The sequence below is a fragment of the Schistocerca americana genome, chromosome 5, assembly GCF_021461395.2.
Source record: "Schistocerca americana isolate TAMUIC-IGC-003095 chromosome 5, iqSchAmer2.1, whole genome shotgun sequence".
Lineage (NCBI taxonomy): Eukaryota > Metazoa > Arthropoda > Insecta > Orthoptera > Acrididae > Schistocerca > Schistocerca americana.
The window spans coordinates 444,005,920-444,027,328 of NC_060123.1; the positions used below are offsets into that span (position 1 = coordinate 444,005,920).

Consider the following 21,409-nt stretch of genomic DNA (forward strand, 5'->3'; position numbering starts at 1 on the left):
TATGCGAATTGGTATCGTTAATAGAGACAGTGGATCGGTGATTAGAGATGAAGGATTCAATAAAGCGGACATATTTAACTGGAAATGCTTAAGTGAGGAGTTTGAAGAAAAGACTAGAACGCCATACACGTTCATAGGCTTTTTTCTTGGTCGAAGGAGACAAAGTTGGCGGTTTTTTGGGTATTGAGCTGGTGGGATAGGAGATTGGTGAGGCACAGGAACTGTCATCAGAGCATAAGTTGCGATGGAAGCCGCAGTTTTTGTGTGTCCATCCTTTTGATTGGAGCCACAGTGGTTAACGGAAATCAGGTGGTGTTGATTCGGTTGTTGATGGGTATGTCGTGAGAGGATGGAGTCGAAGACATTGCTAAGCATTGAGGTGAGGCAGATGGGGCGGTACAAAGAGGTATTAGTAGGGGATTTATCTAGTTTGAGGAAAAGTTGGATTCTGAAGGTTTTCCAAAGTTCAGACTAGTAAGATATGGGTAGGATAGTGACATAAAGGGTTGCAAGGGATACTAGAAATGAGAGGAGGCAATCTCAGAGGTGTCAACAGGTCATGCCATCATGACCAGAGGAAGTGTTGCGTTTTCTGTGAAGTACTTGTTTTATGTCACGTGCTGTTCAAAAAATGGCTCTGAGGACTATGGGACTTAACTTCTGAGGTCATCAGTCCCCTAGAACTTACAACTACTTAAACCTAACTAACCTAAGGACACCACACACATCCATGCCCGAGGCAGGATTCGAACCTGCGACCGTAGCGGTCGCGCGGTTTCAGACTACAGCGCCTAGAACCGCTCGGCCACTCCGGCCGGCTCATGTTCTGTGGGCGGTGTTGTATTTCTTTTTGTGGTATGTTCTCCAAGTACTGGAAGCTAGGAACCGGGGCTGGGGAAGCGGTATCCAAACGTTCAAGGATTTTAAGGAGCAGAGAGTAAACAAAATGGGGGTCGTCACAAACTGAGAAGAAGTCAGAGAGGTAGCATGCGAAGTGTTCAGCTATGCCGTGGCTGTTAGGTAAGGGATTATTGCTGTGGACAAGCATATAGTGAGGAATGGAATCGCTACCAGCTAGTCGATGGAATGCTGTCCAATAATTGGAGGAGTTAATGCCGAATTCAGTTTTAAGTCTGATGCACGTCTGATTCCAGTCCTGTCATTTCTTAGTATTTAATAAATTCTTGATGTCTCTGTATTTATCAGTGGCATATAAATGTATTCTAATCACAAGTCCTAGGAAGGTGCGGTGTAAGTGGAGTAGTAGGGTTTGTCGGGGTAGAGCGTGATGTAGAGGATATATGTAGTTTTGGTAGGAACGCGGGCAGATATAGCGTCTGACGATATCTGCTGCAGGGAGGAAGTGGCTTGGGTGATATCATCAAATTGCAGGAAGATTGATGGAGTGGCTCCCGATCTGGATATCTATGGATTTCCGGTAGGCATGCCATTTGACGTGGGAATCGAGTACTTCTGCAGTGAGGCGTCCAAGGCTGTGGGATGGGGGCAAAGTCGCCTTTGGAGGGAGACTGTAAATTGACGCCACTGTTGGAGTTCTGCAAAGGAGCTACTGTAAATGTTGAGGTCAGCGGCAAAATATAGGTGGAAAAGGTAGGGTCGATATGGTAAGAAAGTCATAAGAGATGGTGTGATTTACTGTGATGTAGAATGCAACGAGAATTCCACTGTTAAGTGCAGACGAGACGGCGGAAAGGTGGAAAGAGTACATTCAAGGCCTCTATGAGGGGCAAGATTTGATGTGATAGAAGAAGAAACAGGAGTCGATTTAGAAGAGATAGGGGATCCAGTATTAGAATTAGAATTTAAGAGAGCTTTGGAGGACTTAAGATCAAATAAGGTAGAAGGGACAGATAAGAATATCTGAAATCATTGGGGGAAGTGGCAACAAAACGACTATTCACATTGGTGTGTAGAAAGTACGAGGCTGGCGAAATACCACCTGACTTTCTGAAAAATATCATCCACACTATGAGATAAACAGCTCATGCATCCAAGTTGCTGACAAGAATAACATACAGAAGAATGGAAAAGAAAATTGAGGATGTGTTAGATGACGATCAGTTTGGCTTTAGGAAAGGTAAAGGCACCAGATAGGCAATATTGACTAAAGGAAAATCAAGATGGTTCAAATGGCTCTGAGCACTATGGGACTTAACATCTATGGTCATCAGCCCCTAGAACTTAGAACTACTTAAACCTAACTAACCTAAGGACAGCACACAACACCCAGTCATCACGAGGCAGAGAAAATCCCTGACCCCGCCGGGAATCGAACCCGGGAACCCGGGCATGGGAAGCGAGAACGCTACCGCACGACCACGAGCTGCGGACGAAAATCAAGACACGTTCATAGGATTTGCTAACCTGGAAAAAGCGTTCGAAAATGTAAAATGGTGCAAAATTTTCGAAATTCTGAGAAAAATAGAGGTAACCTATAGGAAGAAACGCGTAATATACAATATGTAAAAGAGCGAATAGAGAAAAGTAAGAGTAGGCGACCAAGAACGAAGTTCTCGGATTAAAAAGGGTGTAAGACAGGGATGTAGTCTTTCGCCCCTACTCTTCAATCTGTATATCGAAGAAGCAATGATGGAATTAAAAGAAATGTTCAGGAGTGGAATTGCAATTCAAGGTGAAAGGACATCAATGACATGACTCGTTAATGACATTGCTATCCTGAGTGAAAGTCAAGAAGAATTACATGATCTGCTGATGGATAGGACAGTCTAATGAGTACAGAATATGGATTTGGAGTAAATTGAAGAAAAACGAAAGTAATGAGAAGTAATAGACATGAGACCAGCGAGAAATTTAACATCAGAATTGATCTTCCCGAAGTAGATGACGTTAAGGAACTAAACTACCTAGGCAGCAAAATAACCAATGACGCAGGGAGCAAGGAGGACATCAAAAGCAGACTAGCAATGGCAAAAAGGGCATTCCTGGCCAAGAAAAGTCTACTAGTATCAAACATATGCTTTGATTTGAGGGAGAAATTTCTGAGAATGTACGTTTAGAGTACAGCAGTGTATGGTAGTGAAACATGGACTGTGAGAAAACCGGAACAGAAGAAAATCGAAGCATTTGAGATGAATGTTGAAATTTAGGTGGACTGATAAGGTAAGGGATGAGGAGGTTCTGCGCAGAATCGGTGAGGAAAGGAATATGCAGAAAACACTGACAAGGTGAAGGGACAGGATGATAGGACATCTGCTAAGACATGAGAACAAAACATGGACACAAAATATTAAAGTTATGCAACATCAAAAAGCGTAAAGTAAATGGCTATGAACAAGTATGAGCTACATTGTAATCACATGCAACGGGAAGCCTTGGATTCACTATTATGCATGACTCCTCTGAGCCACACACTGCATGATGTGCTTTGGCTTCCGGACCACGTGGACTCGCAACATGGACTCGGCATTTCATCCCTCCGTAATCATACCAATACACTACACAGATTACTGCCTAACCACAATAAAAACATACTAATCACTAATACATGCAGTACGTATAGAAAATAATATGTACTAGCAACTTCTACAATTATCTCTTCTCCTACAGCTACGAGATGTAAGTCCTCAATCTGCAGACGTTAAATACGCCAACGTTGTGATTGCTGTCGTAGATGGCATATCGTGTTTGTGTCCTCACACAGGTGAAAGAATTTGGCGATCCCTTTCCATACGGCGTCAGACGGTTCATGCATTCCTATAAAGGACGCAGTCCCCAAAATTGAAAAACGGCTCTGAGCACTATGGGACTTAACTTCTGAGGTCATGTGTCCCCTAGAGCTTAGGACTACTTAAACCTAACTAACCTAAGGACATCACACACATCCATGCCCGAGGCAGGATTCGAACGTGCGACCGTAGCGGTTCCAGACTGTAGCGCCTAGAACCGCTCGGCCACTCAGGCCGGCCCCAAAATTGAAAGTCTTTCCCTTTTCACTTCCTCCTTTTCGACCCCTTTTGTCGCCTTTTCTGCCTTGAGCTCCCAGGACTGATTCACGTTTTCTGGTGTGTCTCTGCTTCTCCTGTTGGAGGTTTTCCCAGTCTCCTCCATGGACTTTCTATGTTTCTGAAATTGTAAGTCTACCGGTCAGTACCTCGTACTGCGACGCACAGTTTCGTTGAAGTACCTCTCCAGCTCTGGTAAGTGCAGGAGGCAGGCATTGTGCCTGTCAGAAACTAATATTCTAAACAGCACTTCCAGCTGGCGGATGTCTCGTTACGTGGCGTTTGACTGAGGGTTCCTGATTGAAGAGAAGTTCACTTCGATAGCTTCCTTTACCACTACTACATTCGTCACATGATCGCGAGGACCCTCCCGCGCTTAACACCCGTGCCCACGTAACTCTTTATGAATATTTTGATGCAGTATATCGTCGTGGAGCAGTTTGTGGCCTAAGGCTTGACGTGTCTTATGAATGTGTTCACGACGATGAAGATAAGCGACTTCCTCCTGTGTGAAGTATTCTCCCTGATTAAATTTACCTGGTCATTCCAACATAAATTACTCCACAGAGGAAGTTCTAGATATTTGAAAGTTGTGACTGACTCTGACGTGTCTGATCGCTGACCACATGGTCGAATGATATCGGACCTTTTCGTCTATTTACAGCATTTAAATTACATTCGTTTCTATTTAACATCAGCAGTGATTGTCTACGAGTCTCTCTTCATTTCCCAGTCAGTTCTTAACGATGCCACCCCCTGCACACAACTACGTTAGCTGTGAAAAATCTCATACGGCTACAGACTCTGTCCTCCAGGTAATTTTTGTAAGTCATCCCTCTGCGGCCCCAATACATTACACTCAAGTATGCCAGACACGATCAACGCTTATGACGATGTTTTCCATTAAGAAAGACATAGAGAATTCTGTCACAAAGAATTCTTGAACTCCATAGAAGCCGACCGGAGTGGCCGAGCGGTTCTAGGTGCTACAGTCTGGAATCGCGCGACCGCTACGGTCGCAGGTTCGAATCCTGCCTCGGGCATGGATGTGTATGTGTGCCTGCCATAGTGGCCGAGCGGTTCTAGGCTCTACAGTCTGGAATCGCGCGACCGCTACGGTCGCAGGTTCGAATCCTGCCTCGGGCACGGATGTGTGTGATGTCCTTAGGTTAGTTAGATTTAATTAGTTCTAAGTTATAGGCGACTGATGACCTCAGAAGTTAAGTCGCATAGTGCTCAGAGCAATTTGAACCATGAATGTGTGTTATGTCCTTAGGTTAGTTAGGTTTAAGTAGTTCTAAGTTCTAGGGGACTGATGACCTCAGAAGCTAAGTCCCATAGTGCTCAGAGCCATTTGAACCAATTTGAACTCCATAGCACATACACTGATACACCACAACATTATGGTCACCGCCCGCCACGTGACTGAATGCCGCGTGGTGACGTTGTGGGCACGTGATGTGTATGTAAGGGGAACGACGGTACGGACTGCAAATGGGGAAGTCACTGACATAAGCGACTTTGATCAAGAATAGATAGTTAATCACGGTGCCTCAAACGACATCTCGAAAACGGTGAAGCTGATAGGTTGTTTGTGTGCTGCTATCCTGAGCATCTATGGAAAGTCGTTGACGGATGATGAAGCAGTGAGTACGCGACAACGTATGGTAAGTCCACGCACCATCACAGAACGTGGAGGTTGGAAGCTTGCCAGCTGTGGAGGATAGGCGGCGATCAGTGGCAGATCTGACGTCAGAGTACAATGTAGGTGCAGGCCCAAGCGTTTCGGAACATAACCTTCGTCCACATTGCTGAACAGTGAGATCCGCAACAGACGACACCTACATTTTGCCCAGACGACTTCGTCGATTACGATTGGAGTGGGCCCTGGGAGCATCGAGTATGGGTCGTGGGTCAATGGAAATTGAAGGCTGTGTCTAGATATGCCGTCAACCAGGAGAGCGTCTGCTCCAAACATGTATTGTACCACAGACACAGGCCGATGGGGGCGGTGTTGTGTTATGGGGACATACACCTGGGCTTCCATGAGATCTGTGACAGTAATCGAAGCCATCATTAAATCTGTGGACTAAGTGATCTTTATTGCTGACCTTCTTGTCGTTTTCCCAGATCCCAATGGCATATTCCAGCAGCAAAACTGTCCGTTACATGGCGCCAGTGCAATGTTTCGAGGGTCATTATAGACACATCTAGGACGCTTTCGGGCGCCTGCTTCGCGCTCACAAAACGTCGGTCAGTAACTGATTATAATTTCGTAACCTGTGTGCAGACTGTTGCGACATACGAGGGTAATCCCAAAAGTAAGGTCTCCTATTTTTTTTTATAAGTACAGAACTCTGTTTGTGCGGCAGTTGGTCACACTGTTATGAAGAGTGCTTCACGTGCTGTGTGTAAACATGCGCATGCCACGCTGAGGCGCTGTCTTGGCTTGGCAGCCGTTAAGAATGGAGCTCCCGTTGGATGTTACCGCCAAGTGCGAATTGCGAGCAGTTATTCGGTTTTTGAGCGCAAAGGGCACTGCGCCGATTGAAATCTATCGCCAATTGACGCTAGTGTATAGTGAATTGTGCACGGATGTCAAAAATGTTAGTAAGTGGTGTAGAGAGTTTGCAGCTGGTCGGACCGAAATTCATGACTAACAAAGGAGCGGGAGACCGTCAGTTTCTGAAGAGACAGTGTCAAAGGTCGAGCAAAGCATGCGTGAAGATCGGCGGATCACTCTGGATGATCTCTGCACGTTGGTTCCTGAGGTTTCCCGAAGCACCACTCACAGAATTTTAACGGAAACATTGAACTACCGGAAGGTGTGCGCAAGATGGGTGCCACGCATGCTGACTGAGGACCACATGCGGCAACGAGTTGATGCTTTCCGCACATTTCTTCACCGCCTTGCAGCCGAACATGACAACTTTCTGGACTCAATTGCCACGGGTGACGAAACCTGGGCATACCACTTTACACCTGAGACCAAGCAACAATCAAGCCAGTGGCGGCATCCTTCTTCGCCAAAGCCGCGGGAATTCAAACAAACACAGCCTGCCGGTAAAGTCATGACAACCGTTTTTGGGGTCGGAAAGGGGTCGACTTTGTGCCCACTGGGACCACAATTAACGCTGACAGGTACTGTGAGACACTGAAAAAACTCAAACGGGCAATTCAGAACCGGAGAAGAGGAATGTTGAGCAAGGGCGTACACATTCTCCATGACAACGCTCGCCCACATATCGCTCGGCAAACCGTTGCTCTCCTGCAACAGTTTCAGTGGAACATAATCACCCACCCACCCTACAGTCCTGACTTGGCGCCCAGTGACTATCACCTGTTCCCTAAGTTAAAAGAACATTTGGCCGGAAAGCGATTCAGCTCGGACGACGAGGTGAAAGAAGAGGTTCATAACTTTCTGAACAGCATGGCGGCGAGCTAGTATGACATAGGCTTACAGAAACTACCACAGCGTCTACAAAATGCATCGACAGAAATGGTGATTATATGTAAAAATAGCTAAATGTTCAAGCTGTAAACTGATGTAAAACATTGTAGAAATAAACAGGTCTATGTACTTATAAAAAATTAGAAGACCTTACTTTTGGGATTATCCTCGTACTTCCGGAAACCTACCAAAGACTTGTCGAATACATGCCACACAGAATGATTGCTGTAATGCGTTTCAGAGGTAGACCAACACGCAGGAGGTCATAATGTTTAGGCTCACCAGTATATGTTCTGATATTCCATATGCAAGTGTTTTGTTTACCAGGCGACAATGTGGAAATGTATTAAAGCTGTATCTGCTGATGGGCGAAAATGATTGTGTTACACTATTCTCTACAACACCACGTGTAGTGACTGTCTGTATTTGTAAACAGCTGAGACACACACGCGGTCGCCCTGTCCCAGCTGCAAGATGCCTATCTGACGGCTTCTAGAAGAAACAGATACGTGATTTTCACTAATTCTTTTAATTATTGACCGATGTGAAAATTTAAAGGGCTGCGAAATCCTACTCATTAAGTGGTATAATTTTACGTTAAAGGTATAATACAGTAAGTCAAATGTCTGCCTATAGTCATCCAGTATTTGCGAATCACAGCACTTAGCGACTTCCAACAAACTTTACACTAGATATCCAACCCTTCCTAAACTTTTTTCTCGCTGAAACGCCACCCCCGTTCTCCGCCACCCCTCACAAAGTAATGAAAGGCAAAAATCTACCGCTTACTACACTTAAGCTATTCATCTAATCAAATTCAGATTACGCATGAAGTTTTCATTTATTACTTCTTTACTACTAACTCTATTCGCAACACATTTTGCACAAATTGTTCACGTATACCATTGAATGTAGATGCAAAATTTTATCATTGTACGACATATAGTTCTGGAGGCATGACTTCATAAACTTTGAGGTGCGTGAATGTTCCCATTAGTCTGTTAGTGAATAATCAGGTAACAAAACTAATATAGTTAGAATTTTGTGTCTTCAACCATAAAAGTTTTACATGCATAACATCAACATATGAACACATTAACTTAGTGTAATTCAAATGGTTCAAACGGCTCTGAGCACTATGGGACTTAACATATGAGGTCATCTCATAGACTTAGAACTACTTAAACCTAACTAACCTAAGGACACCACACACATACATGCCCGAGGCAGGATTCGAACCTGCGACCGTAGCAGCAGCGCGGTTCCCGACTGAAGCGCGTAGAACCGCTCGACCACAACGGCCGGCAACTTAGTGTAATTGTAAAGTAATCAAACGTTTCAAGCTGTCTTATATATGGAAGATCGATTCTATAAAGAACCTGGAGTTTGGAGTTTATTGATTTGAGGAGAAGCCGCTTCTGAGGCACGGTTGCAAAGGTTACTGATACACATACTGAAGTAAATGTAACACTAGGAGGCACATGTGCTGCGATTGGTGTCCAAACTGAGCGCAGTGTGTTACGGTTGTTGTGCCCGCAGGTGGCGATCTGGAGGCGGACGTGGACCCCGAGGAGGCGGAGGAGCTGTCGGCCAGGTCCCGCCTGCAGCCGCAGTCCCAGCTGAGGGGCAGTCCGCCGCCCCCGGTGCCAACAGCCTCCGCCGCCTCCGCCTCCAGAGCCTCCGCACCGCCCCCGCCGCCTCCCCAACAGCAGCAGCAGCAGCAGAACAAGCAGCGCCGCAGCCGCACCAACTTCACGCTGGAGCAGCTGAACGAGCTGGAGAGGCTGTTCGACGAGACGCACTACCCGGACGCCTTCATGCGGGAGGAGCTGAGCCAGCGGCTGGGGCTCAGCGAGGCCAGGGTGCAGGTGGGTCGTGCATGCACTAAAAATCTAGGCCAAAACTATACAAACATAAAATAATACGAACCAAAATCAGACAATAAAAGAAAATATAAAGTATGAGCGAAACATAAACCTTAAACAGAAGTAACAATAAGGGTGCATAAACTCGCTTCCCTGCCACAGGCCAACTACACTGACTTTCACTTACAGTTGTAACACAATGACCCTAGACAGCCTCGTCATGTGCTGAAAAGCATGTCACATCAGTTCAAAATGTTACGGGTCTGGATTAATAAGAGTTAGAGAAAAGTTAAAATGGTGGTTTTAATGTTTCCGGTGTTCTAATTAGCTTCCAGCCCCCCCCCCCCCCCCCAAGGCCCACACACAGATACCCCTAACTCTGTACAATGGACGGAACGTTCATACTAACGTAATGAGATTTTCACTCTGCAGCGGAGTGTGCACTGATATGAAACTTCCTGGCAAACTAACACTGTGCCGGCCGAAGTGGCCGTGCGGTTAAAGGCGCTGCAGTCTGGAACCGCAAGACCGCTACGGTCGCAGGTTCGAATCCTGCCTCGGGCATGGATGTTTGTGATGTCCTTAGGTTAGTTAGGTTTAACTAGTTCTAAGTTCTAGGGGACTAATGACCTCAGCAGTTGAGTCCCATAGTGCTCAGAGCCATTTGAACCATTTGAAACTAAAACTGTGTGCCGGACTGAGACTCGAACTCAGGACCTTTGCCTTTCGCAGGCAAGTGCTCTGCCAACTGAGCTACCAAAGCACGACTCCCGCCCCCTCCTCACAGCTTTACTTCTACCACTACCTCGTCTCCTACCTTCCAAACTTTACAGGTTCGCAGGAGAGCTTCTGTAAAGTTTGGAAGGTAGGAGACGAGGTTGTGGTAGAAGTAAAGCTGTGAGGACAGGGCGTGAGTCGTGCTTGGGTAGCTCAGTTGGTAGAGCACTTGCCCGCGAAAGGCAAAGGTCCCGAGTTCGAGTCTTGGTTCGGCACACAGTTTTAATCTGCCAGGAAGTTTCATACTACCATGTTAAATGGTCAGAAACGTCCTTCTTTGGAATGTTGTTCACCATGTGTACTACATTGGCTTGAATGCGGGTTATGCCGGAAAAGTTTTGACCATTCATGCGAATGATTGCAGTTTCTTGTTTTATAGAGGGTTCATATTGATAAAACCAAGTATACAGTCGTGATGACTTTTACAGAAAACAACTGTCCGTGTTTTGCTTTTAATCAAGTCGTGGCAGACGACTTGATTAAAAGCAAAACACGGACAGTTGTTTGGAAGGTGTGAGAAATAAACTAGTCGCCGGCAGTTGTGACCGAGCGGTTCTAGGCGCTTCAGTCCGGAACCGCGCTGCTGCTACGGCCGCAGGTTCGAATCCTGCCTCGAGCATGGATGTGTGTGATATCCTTCGGTTAGTTAGGTTTAAGCAGTTCTAAGTCTAGGGGACTGATGACCTCAGATGTTAAGTCTTGTAGTGCTTAGAGCCAATAAACTTGTCACACACTTCTCCTCCTCAAAAAATTGTGGTGAATGTCTACAACACATGATTTAGAGATGTAGCCTCATTGTGTTACGTGAACCAACAACGTCGACATGCTAAAGCCGCACGTTTATTATTTGAGATTCCCTGTTCACAACTGACTGGTCGAATCCCCGTCTTTTTCGAGTGTATACAGATGTTAGTTCCAGCTGCCACAACGTTACTGCGCTCATGTCACTTGTACGCCAGGAATAAAATCAGTCACGGAAATTTCTGGACGGAATGTGTACATGAGTACTCGCACAGTGTCTTTAATAAAGACAATGGCGATAAGTAATTAAAAATCCATACATATCCGTACATAATTTGGATCCATTACTTACGACTAACACCCTGATGAACTTCTATTTTTTATGTTGCTTCTATTATTAGAAACATGTAAAACTCTATATTGTAATTAGTCCCTCAGTAAAACGTTGGAGAAAAAGGAGGCAATAGGAGCTAGATGCCTTACCTGCTAAAAAGCATTATACCTGAATCTGACTTTTGATACAGTAATTATGAACGGATTTACTTATTTCCGAAAATGGGGCTCGATTTAAATTCTGCCAGAGGTTTAAAAGACTACATCTTCTTCAAGGAGACACAGTGAAAGGAAGAAAAAGACACCATACATGAGAGTTGGAACGAAGACAGGATGAGGAACACCTGCGTGCTGAAGGTGTTGTCTGCATTCTGTGTCCTGGAAGGTAGAACTTGACCACTGCCCATTACGTTCCCCGGCAGTTGGTATGAGACATTTTTTGAGGTCCGAAGCATGCAGACGTCCAGCCACTCCTAGTTTATAATAACACTTCGGTGCTCAGTTGCATCATCTCGATTGCCCTATATTCAAGTAATTAGATAGTGCATTTGGAAGAAACCAGCGGTCATTGTGATGAACTCATGGCCCTTGCCTCCTTGGGTCATGATACGGTTCTATCATCCATTACTTTGGACAGAAGCTCACAAGGTCGACCGTAGTTAGTTGCCACCATTTTGCAAGTGCAACTAAATCATGCAGGAGCCGTGTGATAAAAAGTCAGCACAACCCCTCCTTTCCAGTATATCCTCGATTGCTCTCTGATGCATTCAACTCACTCTCCAATCTCTCTGACCTATCGTGAGATTATCCAACACTGTATCACCTTTACAAGCATAGGACTAGTCACCAGTGTAACTGAATGTTGTCTGTGTGTCTACCACCCAGGTTTAATAGTGCATCAATAATGCCTCTACCTTTTAAGTGATTATTAATGTATTGTTTCCTTTCTGTGCTGATTTTTTTGCATCTCTGTTAGTGTCTCTCTCTTATGGAGGAAGGATCGCTGAATCATTGAAGGCTACTGTATGAATTAACTTTATCTCATTATATGTAAATTCATTACAATAACTCATTTCCTATGTTGGAATGTCGGTTCACACTTAGTCTCTGAAATAGTTATGCTGAAAGTCCCTGCAAGCAAAATTCAATTTCCCTCTTATCACATGCAACTTGAATTAGGACGAAACTGGATTGACAGAGCACAATAATACATTGTTAGCTCATGGCTAGTATTAAGTGGACAGATAAGAAAATCAATGAAATGGTCATACCCTGAATCTATGAGAAAAAGAATTTGTGGAAAATACTGACTAGAAGAAGAGATGAGACGAAAGGACATGTGTTGGGGCAGAACTTCCATGGTACCAGAGGGAGCTGTAGAGGCCACAAACAATAGTTTAAGACAGAGACTAGAATATATGCAAGAAGTAACTGAGCCCATTGTGTGCAAGTGCTAGTCTGAAATGAAGAGGAGAGAGGAAGTTGTTAGAATCACCACACACTGATAGTCATGTCACGTTGCTGAAGGAGGGACCCTTGTATCATACGAAAATTCCTACCTAGAGACTTAAAATTACATAATCTCGATTAAATGGTGATCAGAAGAATAGATAACGCTATCATCAAGTCAGGATTCAACAATGGCCCTTACCCAGCCAATTTCAGGAGCACCTGCAGCTCAGAGTAGACTCTGAACTATAGTTAAGCTTGACATTTTCACACACACATCAATTCTAAAGGTGAAAGGAGTGATGATAGTTGCTACAAGGCTATCAGACGATATCTGCTTTTGGACTCACTCTACACAATTATGTACCCTTAACCCCATTTTATACCTCTTGTAGCCCCGTTTCTTTGCCAAATCACACCACCTCTCATTTTAGTTGTCTCACACTAAATTTCAGTAGTGTCTTGATATATTTAAAGTAAAATCTATGATTCTACAAATGTTCCAAAGTATATCATACAGAAATATAAAAAAATCTAGAAAAATATATAAACCTCCCACCTTTGATTCTTTAAATATCGATCTCCCTTGTATAAAACAGTTCCAAATGTGTGATTACTTTACAAATGAGTTGATGTGTTAAAATTTTGATCTTGAGCATGTACGCGAGAAAAGTTCAGAAAATTATGTTTAAAGTTTGTTGAGAGTCATGAAGGGTTCTCATTATCACACACTGAATAACTATAGTCTGGCTAATTTGCTTTCTGTTTTAAGCAAAAGCTAATTTTTCAACACCATAATATGTAAGATGATCTTCTGAATCATGTGTCTAAAAAATATAATTTTGTAAGTACATTCAGTGTTATATATGGATATTGTCTACAAAATGCGTTGGAAACAATGTTTGTAGTAAGTAATTAATATATTAAAATGTCAAGCCTTATGCCAGCTATAGTTTTACTGCATGATAGCCGAAAATGTAGTAAGTGACAAACTTTTTTTCCTTAGGTATTGTAACTTAATTATAAATGTTCTAACTTTATGTCCATGTATCCAACAATATTTTAGTATTTCATCCTTATCTCTTGATTTACAGAATAAGGATATGGTTGTGAAAAAACGATTAAATCCCAAATAATAATACAAGCATAGGAAAGAATTCAAACAGATTAAACTTAAGATTTTTTATCCATTTAGGTTAGTGGCTTCATCATTAGATAATGTACCATCCTATTTGAATAAAGATCAAATTAAGAATATCAAGAAGGTTTCCTCAGAACATACAGTAGCCCTAGTTATAAGCAGAGGAGTTTGTCTTGATTCAGAGCAGAACAATCATTAATGAGGATGTAGCAGCAATATCTATACAGAAGACAGAAATGTAGCTTAGTACACAAATTTTTATAGGTATCACTATTTCAGATTGATTAAAAGTACTAATGTATGTTTTTAGTATAGTCTTATAAAACCAAACTGTGAATACAATATTGAATTATGCTATAAAGATCCAGATTCATACATATGTGATACGAAAAATGAATATTTCTGCACAGATATGGAAGAAAGTTTTAATAAAGTTGAAAAATTAATACAGTGGAAAAATCATGAAAGAATTTATGGGATTCATAACTAAAATATATACCTGTAAAGTTCAGAAAAAAGATGTTACTTAAGTAAAAGGTGTGTTATAAATAATACATCATCAAAGATTGAAAATTGCCTATTCAATATCAAAGAGCAATATAGATCCATGAAAATAGTAACAAATTTGAAAAAAGTATTATACAGTATAGAGGTGTATATAAAGCTCTATGTCCAGTGACTTTAACAAACCTACAGATTCCTTAGTTTTAATTTCTTTTATACCTATCTATCCCCATAAACATCAGCTACTGTATATTCATGCAACTGAGACAGACAAAATAAAAATTTATCAAACTTTTCTCATCCTGCTTGACCATTTATATACATTGTAAACAACATCAGTCCTATCACATTTCCTTGGTATATCCCAAAAATGAGCTTTACATCTGGCAATTTTGTTCTGTTAAGAACGACATATCATGGTCTATCTGCAAGATACCAACCTGTGTGCCAGTCTATAGCACTGTGGATCTCATGGGAGTGAGTTGAGTTTTGCAAGATCTCTAATTGCAGAATCCATGTTGATTTTTATAGAGGAGATTTTTATTCTCCAAAAACATCATAATACATGAGCATAAAACATGTTCTGTAACTCTACAGCAGATTGACATCAATGATATAAGGCTATAATGAAGTCCAATTGCCCTATGTCCCTTCTTGAAAGTGGCAAAGACCTGCGCTTTTTCCAGTCACTTGGTACACTTGGTTGGTCCAGCGACCTACAGTAAACTGATGCCAGAAGTGGAGCAAATTCTTTCGCATAATCTCTATAGAATCTTACAGGTACCTCATTTGGTTCTAATGCCACTCCAATATTAAGCAATTATAGATGTTTTTTCGTTCCATGATCAGTTATCTAATTACTGCCATTTCAAAGTTAGTGAAGGCATGGGAAAGGCCCACCTTGGCTTAATAGCTGTGCTAGAAGACTGCTATGTAAACAAAGACAGCTTCTTCATAGATGAAAGAAGAGTTAAAAGTTAGTAGAGACACAAAAGCTGAACGAAGCAGAAATGAGCTAAAGGAGATTATGAGAGGAGCATTTGTGACTATCATTGAAATTAACTGAACTAACTAAAAACTCTAAGACGTTTTGGTTTTACATAAAATCAATAAGCGACTTGAAATCATCTATTCCATAGCTTACTGACCATAATTACACCGAAATGGAAAATGACAGAAAAAGCTATAATACTGATTTTGTTCATCCAAAACTGTTTCAGTGCCTTCTTCCAATGTTATGAAACACGTGAAATCAATTCACAGCTGCGAATGATGGCTGTAGTCGCCACAGTGCTTGTTCCTTTGGACATGCACGCATGTCGAAAGGAACTTGGCATTGTAATCAGAATAACACAGGCACTGCAATATTGTATTTCTCTGTCGATACTATGCAAGCGACTTTCAAGGCAGTGTCTGACCTGTATAGAAATATACGTAATGGATGTACAAGTACAGATGATAGATGCATGATTGGTGACATACAAAAGTTTGGGTCTGACTGAGAGACATGCACGGATCACTAAATGGTAAGGTGACCACTCGCAACAAGGGGAAAATCCGAGTTCAAGTCCCGATCTGGCACAGATTTTCACGTCGTCATTCCATTCTATAGCTGATGATTGTCCTTATTCGCAACTGCAAATTCATTTCATATCTTTCATAATGGCTGTGGTTGCCACAGTGCCTGTACCTTAGGACATGCATACATGTCAAAAGGAACTTTGCTTCGTAATAATAGTAACACAGACACTGCAATATTTTATGGTGAAGGATTAGTTAATTGGATGATTAATACACTTCCTTTTGAAATACATCTACCTGGCTACTCTTAATGTGGTCCAGGAATTATATCAGATGAAGGATTACCTAGAAGTGACAAAGAAGTTACACCTTGTAAAATATGTGATATTAAATATACAGAGCTTTACAATTTAGAGTACAAAAATAGCATGTAAAAAACGCCAAATAGCTACAAAGGATAGAATGCACATATCAGAAATTTCAGTTGGAAAAGAGAAATCTGCAACATCTGTTGGACACATTATACATAGAGAAAGAAAAAAAGATGTGTTGGTATTGCAGCTGATGATTATGGTTAAGGAATTCGAAATTTTTCACTATTAAATGAAATTATTTAATATTCATCATAATATTACTGTGTGTGAAATCCTAAACTGAAACGTAACAGAGATTAAACTACTAAATAACAAATAGAAATCTAAAGAAAATCGAATTATAGAAGACGGTAATTAGATTTTACCATTAACCAGTCCAGCTCAATAGCAGATTGTAGAAAGCAAGAAACTTCTACATTAAATCTACATGAACCAAGAATTCATCCACTGCTACTTGCTGCATAAAGAGGTTTTGGATCTTTAGCTGGCTGAGCTGTACCAGCTACAAGTGCAGCTTGTTAAAAGAAGGTGCTGAATAAGCTGAAGAAAAGAGGTGTAAAGTCGAAATGAATGAAAGAATAGTGGGAAAAAATTAGAAATCAGGCGCATCCTCCAAGTTATTTTGTTGCTGAATAATTAATGAAGGCATTTAAGATTAAGAGCTTTGGAACTGTTTTTGACTGATTAAGATTCTTTAATATTAGAAATAATTAAATCTGGAACTGTGAAATTAAATTTATTAGATCATGTTTGTAGACACTGGATTTCTTGTTATAGATACACCAATAAGAGATCTGTCTTTGATTCATTTGGAAGAAGTGATCCAAAATACTTTTTTTTAAATATGTGGGATCAATAAGCTATGTTATAATGAAAATAAAATTCTAAACTTCAAGAAATACACATGTGTGATTTTGTGTTCATATGTTTAAAACTATTTTGTGATGGTTTACCGAAATTTTGAAGCTAATAAATATATTTTTAAACAAAAAAATTGGAAAAAAGTCAAGTTAGATGAGCTAAGAGATACAGAAATATAATACATCAAATTTGGAAAGTACTTTGCTGTTATCTGTAAGAAAAATAAAAAATACATCAATCTCATAAACAGATGATTAGTTAATTGAAGTGTAGCAGTTTCAATAGATTAGTTAATAAGCGATATTTAAATTGCAATCTTGAACAAACTAATATTCAGTCTCAAATCTGCTGACCACATTTAATAATTATAGAGAAAGCGTGTTCAAAATATTTTTTAAAAATAGATTACAACCTTTACATTAGCCAACAACAAAACTGAAGAATAAAGTCTGTGATTAATAGAAACTGAATTCATGTTTGTACAAAGTGATAGCAACTTGGATATATACTAGATTACTGTATCAAAGACGAAATACTTTGTCTAATAGGTGTCAAATCTGATGTAAAATGACATCCTACTCATCATAAAGTGAAAATATCAGAGTGTAATTGAGAACTATCAGTTGGTATTCCAAAGACTACTGAGTATCTAATTTCAGTAATCATCCATCGTTTGATTGGTTTAGATTAAATTAGTCAAGTAAAACCAGAGAAGATTTGACAATATTAATTTTTGGTTAATTGTCTTATCATTTATTCAAGATATCAATGAAAAGAATTAACTGTTTTATTTTTTATTTTATTTTTATAATCAACAATATTTGGTGTGTGACTAGCAAGAACTATTCAGAAGCTCATCATCAGCAAAGAACAGCAACTAAAAGCAGAAGACAGTGGACAGAAGGTAATTGTACAGTATGGAAAAGCAAAATAAATAAATTTGTTAAATTGCATTTGTATAAATAGGTTCAAGAAACTGAAATATTTGTGAAGAAACTTTAAAAAATATACAAAAAATGATGAGTAAAAAATATTGTTTCATTTGGAATGTTAATTTATGACCAGCAATTATATTAGAAATGTATACAGGAAACTTGAAAGGAATTTCAGAAATAAGTGAAGAATATAAATATTTCGTAATGTAAATTAACATATTTTTAAAGTTTACACTGGTTGAAAGTAAAACAGGGGGGGGATCTATGTGACGCTTTTCAAATAACATCCCATAAACATTTTAAACATTTTCAAACAGAGTTTTTAAAAAAATGTATGAATGGATATGAAAGTAATCATTATTCTGCTTTCATAGAGACAAAGGTATCTGTTGTAGAACAGTTTAACAGTATACACAAAAAGAAAATTTGGAGAAACGTGGTACATCAGTAGGTTGATACAGTTCCAAAATCAGTTAAAAAATATAAAAATACATACAAAAATAAAGATGAAACCTAAAGATGTAAATAAGCATAATGAGAAACTTATACATCCATTGTTTAAAACTGCACAATGTGCAACGCTTTATGTTGTGGTTGGCAGGAGAGCCAACACCGGGTTACTAGAGGAAGCCGAAAGGCACGTGTTTTAGCTCACGCAGGCTGGCGTGAGGTCTGGAACAGGACAAGGAAATTAGAATTTACAAAAACGGACGTAGCTGGTGGAATACTTAACTTTAATCCATTAATGGTGAACGTCGCTCTTGACGGTACATTATTCTCAGTATCAATAGTAACTGGAACGGCGCGTTGCTAGGTTGTAGCAAATGACGTAGCTGAAGGCTATGCTAACTATCGTCTCGGCAAATGAGAGCGTATTTTGTCAGTGAACCATCACTAGCAAAGTCGGTTGTACAACTGGGGCGAGTGCTAGGAAGTCTCTCTAGACCTGCCGTGTGGCGGCGCTCGGTCTGCAATCACTGATAGTGGCGACACACGGGTCCGACGTATACTAACGGACCGCGGCCGATTTTTAAGGCTACCACCTAGCAAGTGTGGTGGTCTAGCGGTGACACCACATTCCTCCCCCGCAAATCGGCGTACGGTTGTGGCATAAGGCTTCCGCCCGCCGTGGGGAGGACCCCATGTTGACGTACGCGACGAGGTGGGGAGCCTAACAACAGGCGAGGCTGTGCCACCCGCACCCTGCCATTCGGACCGCGGGGAGCTAGGAAACGCCTGAAAACCTGCTCCAGGGTGCACGCCAACATGCAGTGTATGCGCCCGCAGAGAGACACGAGGGGCCGAAGGGTCGACCTCCATTGGGCCGGGGCACCCGACGGGCGAAGACGACATATGGTCTGGAGCGGGCAAGAGTTCCATGTCGGAGGACATCCGGTCACGGGAAGCGATTGCCAGCGCGTGACCCAGGGAGGCGCCCGGCGGTTGCAGCGAAGCGCCCACTGCGGGCGTCGCCGGCGGGAGAACAGGCGGCGGCGGCGGCGCGTCGCCATGGGGCAAAACGGAAGGCAGCGTCAGTAACACCTGGGGCTGAGGCGAGCCAGTAGATGGGTCCCCAGGGCGCTGACCGGACGGCACCGTCGCTGAAAGCAGACGGCGAGCGGCAGATCCCATGTGACGACAGAGGCGCAGCTGGTTGAGATGCCGGCGCACCTCACCAGATGCCCCCAAAACCAGATGCTTAGCGCGTCCGAGGCAGCGAAGAATGCGCCCTTCGAGCCAACGCCGTGAACCTCGGTAGTGACGATAGTAGACAACGTCGCCTGGAGCAAAAGCAGGTGTCGGCCTCTGCCAGGAACCTGATACGGCGGATGTAGCAAAGACATCAAGGTTCGATGATGACGACCGTGGAGCAACTCAGCCGGCGAGCGACCATCTCGAGGCTGAGAGCGATACGAGGACAAAAAGAGCAATAACGCGTCCTCACGAGAATGCGACGCTTTTAACTTCAACATCTGTGACTTGAAAGTCCTGACCAATCGTTTAGCGGCACCGTTTGACTGTGGCGAAAACGGCGCGGGCGTCAGATGTTGAATACCATTGACCTTGCAGAATGATTGAAATTCTGCGGACATGAATTGTGAGCCATTGTCGGAAACAATAGTCTGTGGAAGATCTTCAATGCAAAAGATAGCAGATAACGCTTGGATGGTGGCAGATGACGTCGTGGAAGACATCCGAACAAAAGGAAAATTACTGAATGAATCGACAACAACCAACCATCGAGCATTCCAGAACGGACCAGCAAAATCGAGGTCTAAGCGTTGCCAAGGGGAAGTGGCTTTTGGCCATGCAAAGAATTTCCGCGGCGGTGCAGATTGTTGTTCAGCACACACCATGCAAGAAGAGCACATATTCGTAATCGCGGCATCGATTCCGAATCAAGTACAGTGCTGACGAGCAAGTTGTTTCGTTCTCACTATACCCCAATGTCCTTGGTGGAGAAGCCATAAGACAGAGGACTGTAACGAACGTGGGACCACGACCCTGGACTGATCATTATCAGAACGCAACAGCAAAACACCACGTCGTACAAAAAGTCTCTCCTTGTGAGCAAAAAATCGGCAAACCAACGGATCCCCGATCCGTGACTTTGACAAGGGCCATTGCGTAGCAACAAAACGCAGAACGGCAGCAAGGACAGGGTCGGCAGCTGTGGCTGTAGCTACACGACGAAAATCAATCGGAAACGATTCGACCACGTCATCGGTTTCCGAATCAATGAACATGCAAGCAAGTTCGGAGGAATCGAATGCTCTATCCTCAGCAACAGGCAAACGGGACAACGTATCGGCGTTTCCGTGCTTAGCAGTGGACCGATACAAGATATCGTAGCGGTACTGCGAGAGGAAAATAGACCAGCGAATGAATTTCTGTGCTGTACGTGGAGGTACAGGCTTGTTCGGATGAAAAAGCGATGTCAAAGGTTTGTGGTCTGTGATGATGGTAAAGTGACGACCATACAAGAAATCATGAAACTTTGTAACACCAAATACAAGAGCCAATACTTCTTTCTCGATCTGTGAATAATTTCTTTGCGCAGACGAGAGCAATTTGGACGCAAAAGCAATAGGGCGATCGTGCGATCCATCTTTGTGCGCAAGCACAGCACCAATCCCGAAATCCGATGCATCCACCATCAACAAAAGGGGCTTCTGGGGATCGAATGGCGTAAGGCAAGTATTGGAAAGCAACGTCGATTTCGACTGGCGAAAGGCGCGTTCGCATTCCGTCGTCCAGACGAACGGAACACCTTTACGGCGTAAGCGATGAAGCGGAGCTGAAATGGAAGAGGCGTGTGAGATATATTTATGATAATAGTTGATTTTTCCCAGCACACTCTGTAGCTGCTTCAAATTCTGCGGCGAAGGCAAGTCTTGTATGGCACGGAGGTGCTCGGGACTGGGACGTATGCCTTGGGCATTGAGTACATGTCCCAGGTAGGGCAAGTCGCGA

At 42.5% G+C, this 21,409-nt stretch overlaps 1 protein-coding gene across 1 annotated transcript in view; it reads left to right on the forward strand.

Moving 5' to 3' along the window:
* LOC124616421 (short stature homeobox protein 2-like) overlaps positions 1-21,409 on the forward strand; it is a 122,670-nt gene that overhangs the window by 20,270 nt on the left and 80,991 nt on the right. The window contains exon 2 of the mRNA XM_047144728.1: positions 8,974-9,302. Coding sequence (XP_047000684.1) covers positions 8,974-9,302 — 329 coding nt within the window. The remainder of the gene's footprint in view (positions 1-8,973; positions 9,303-21,409) is intronic.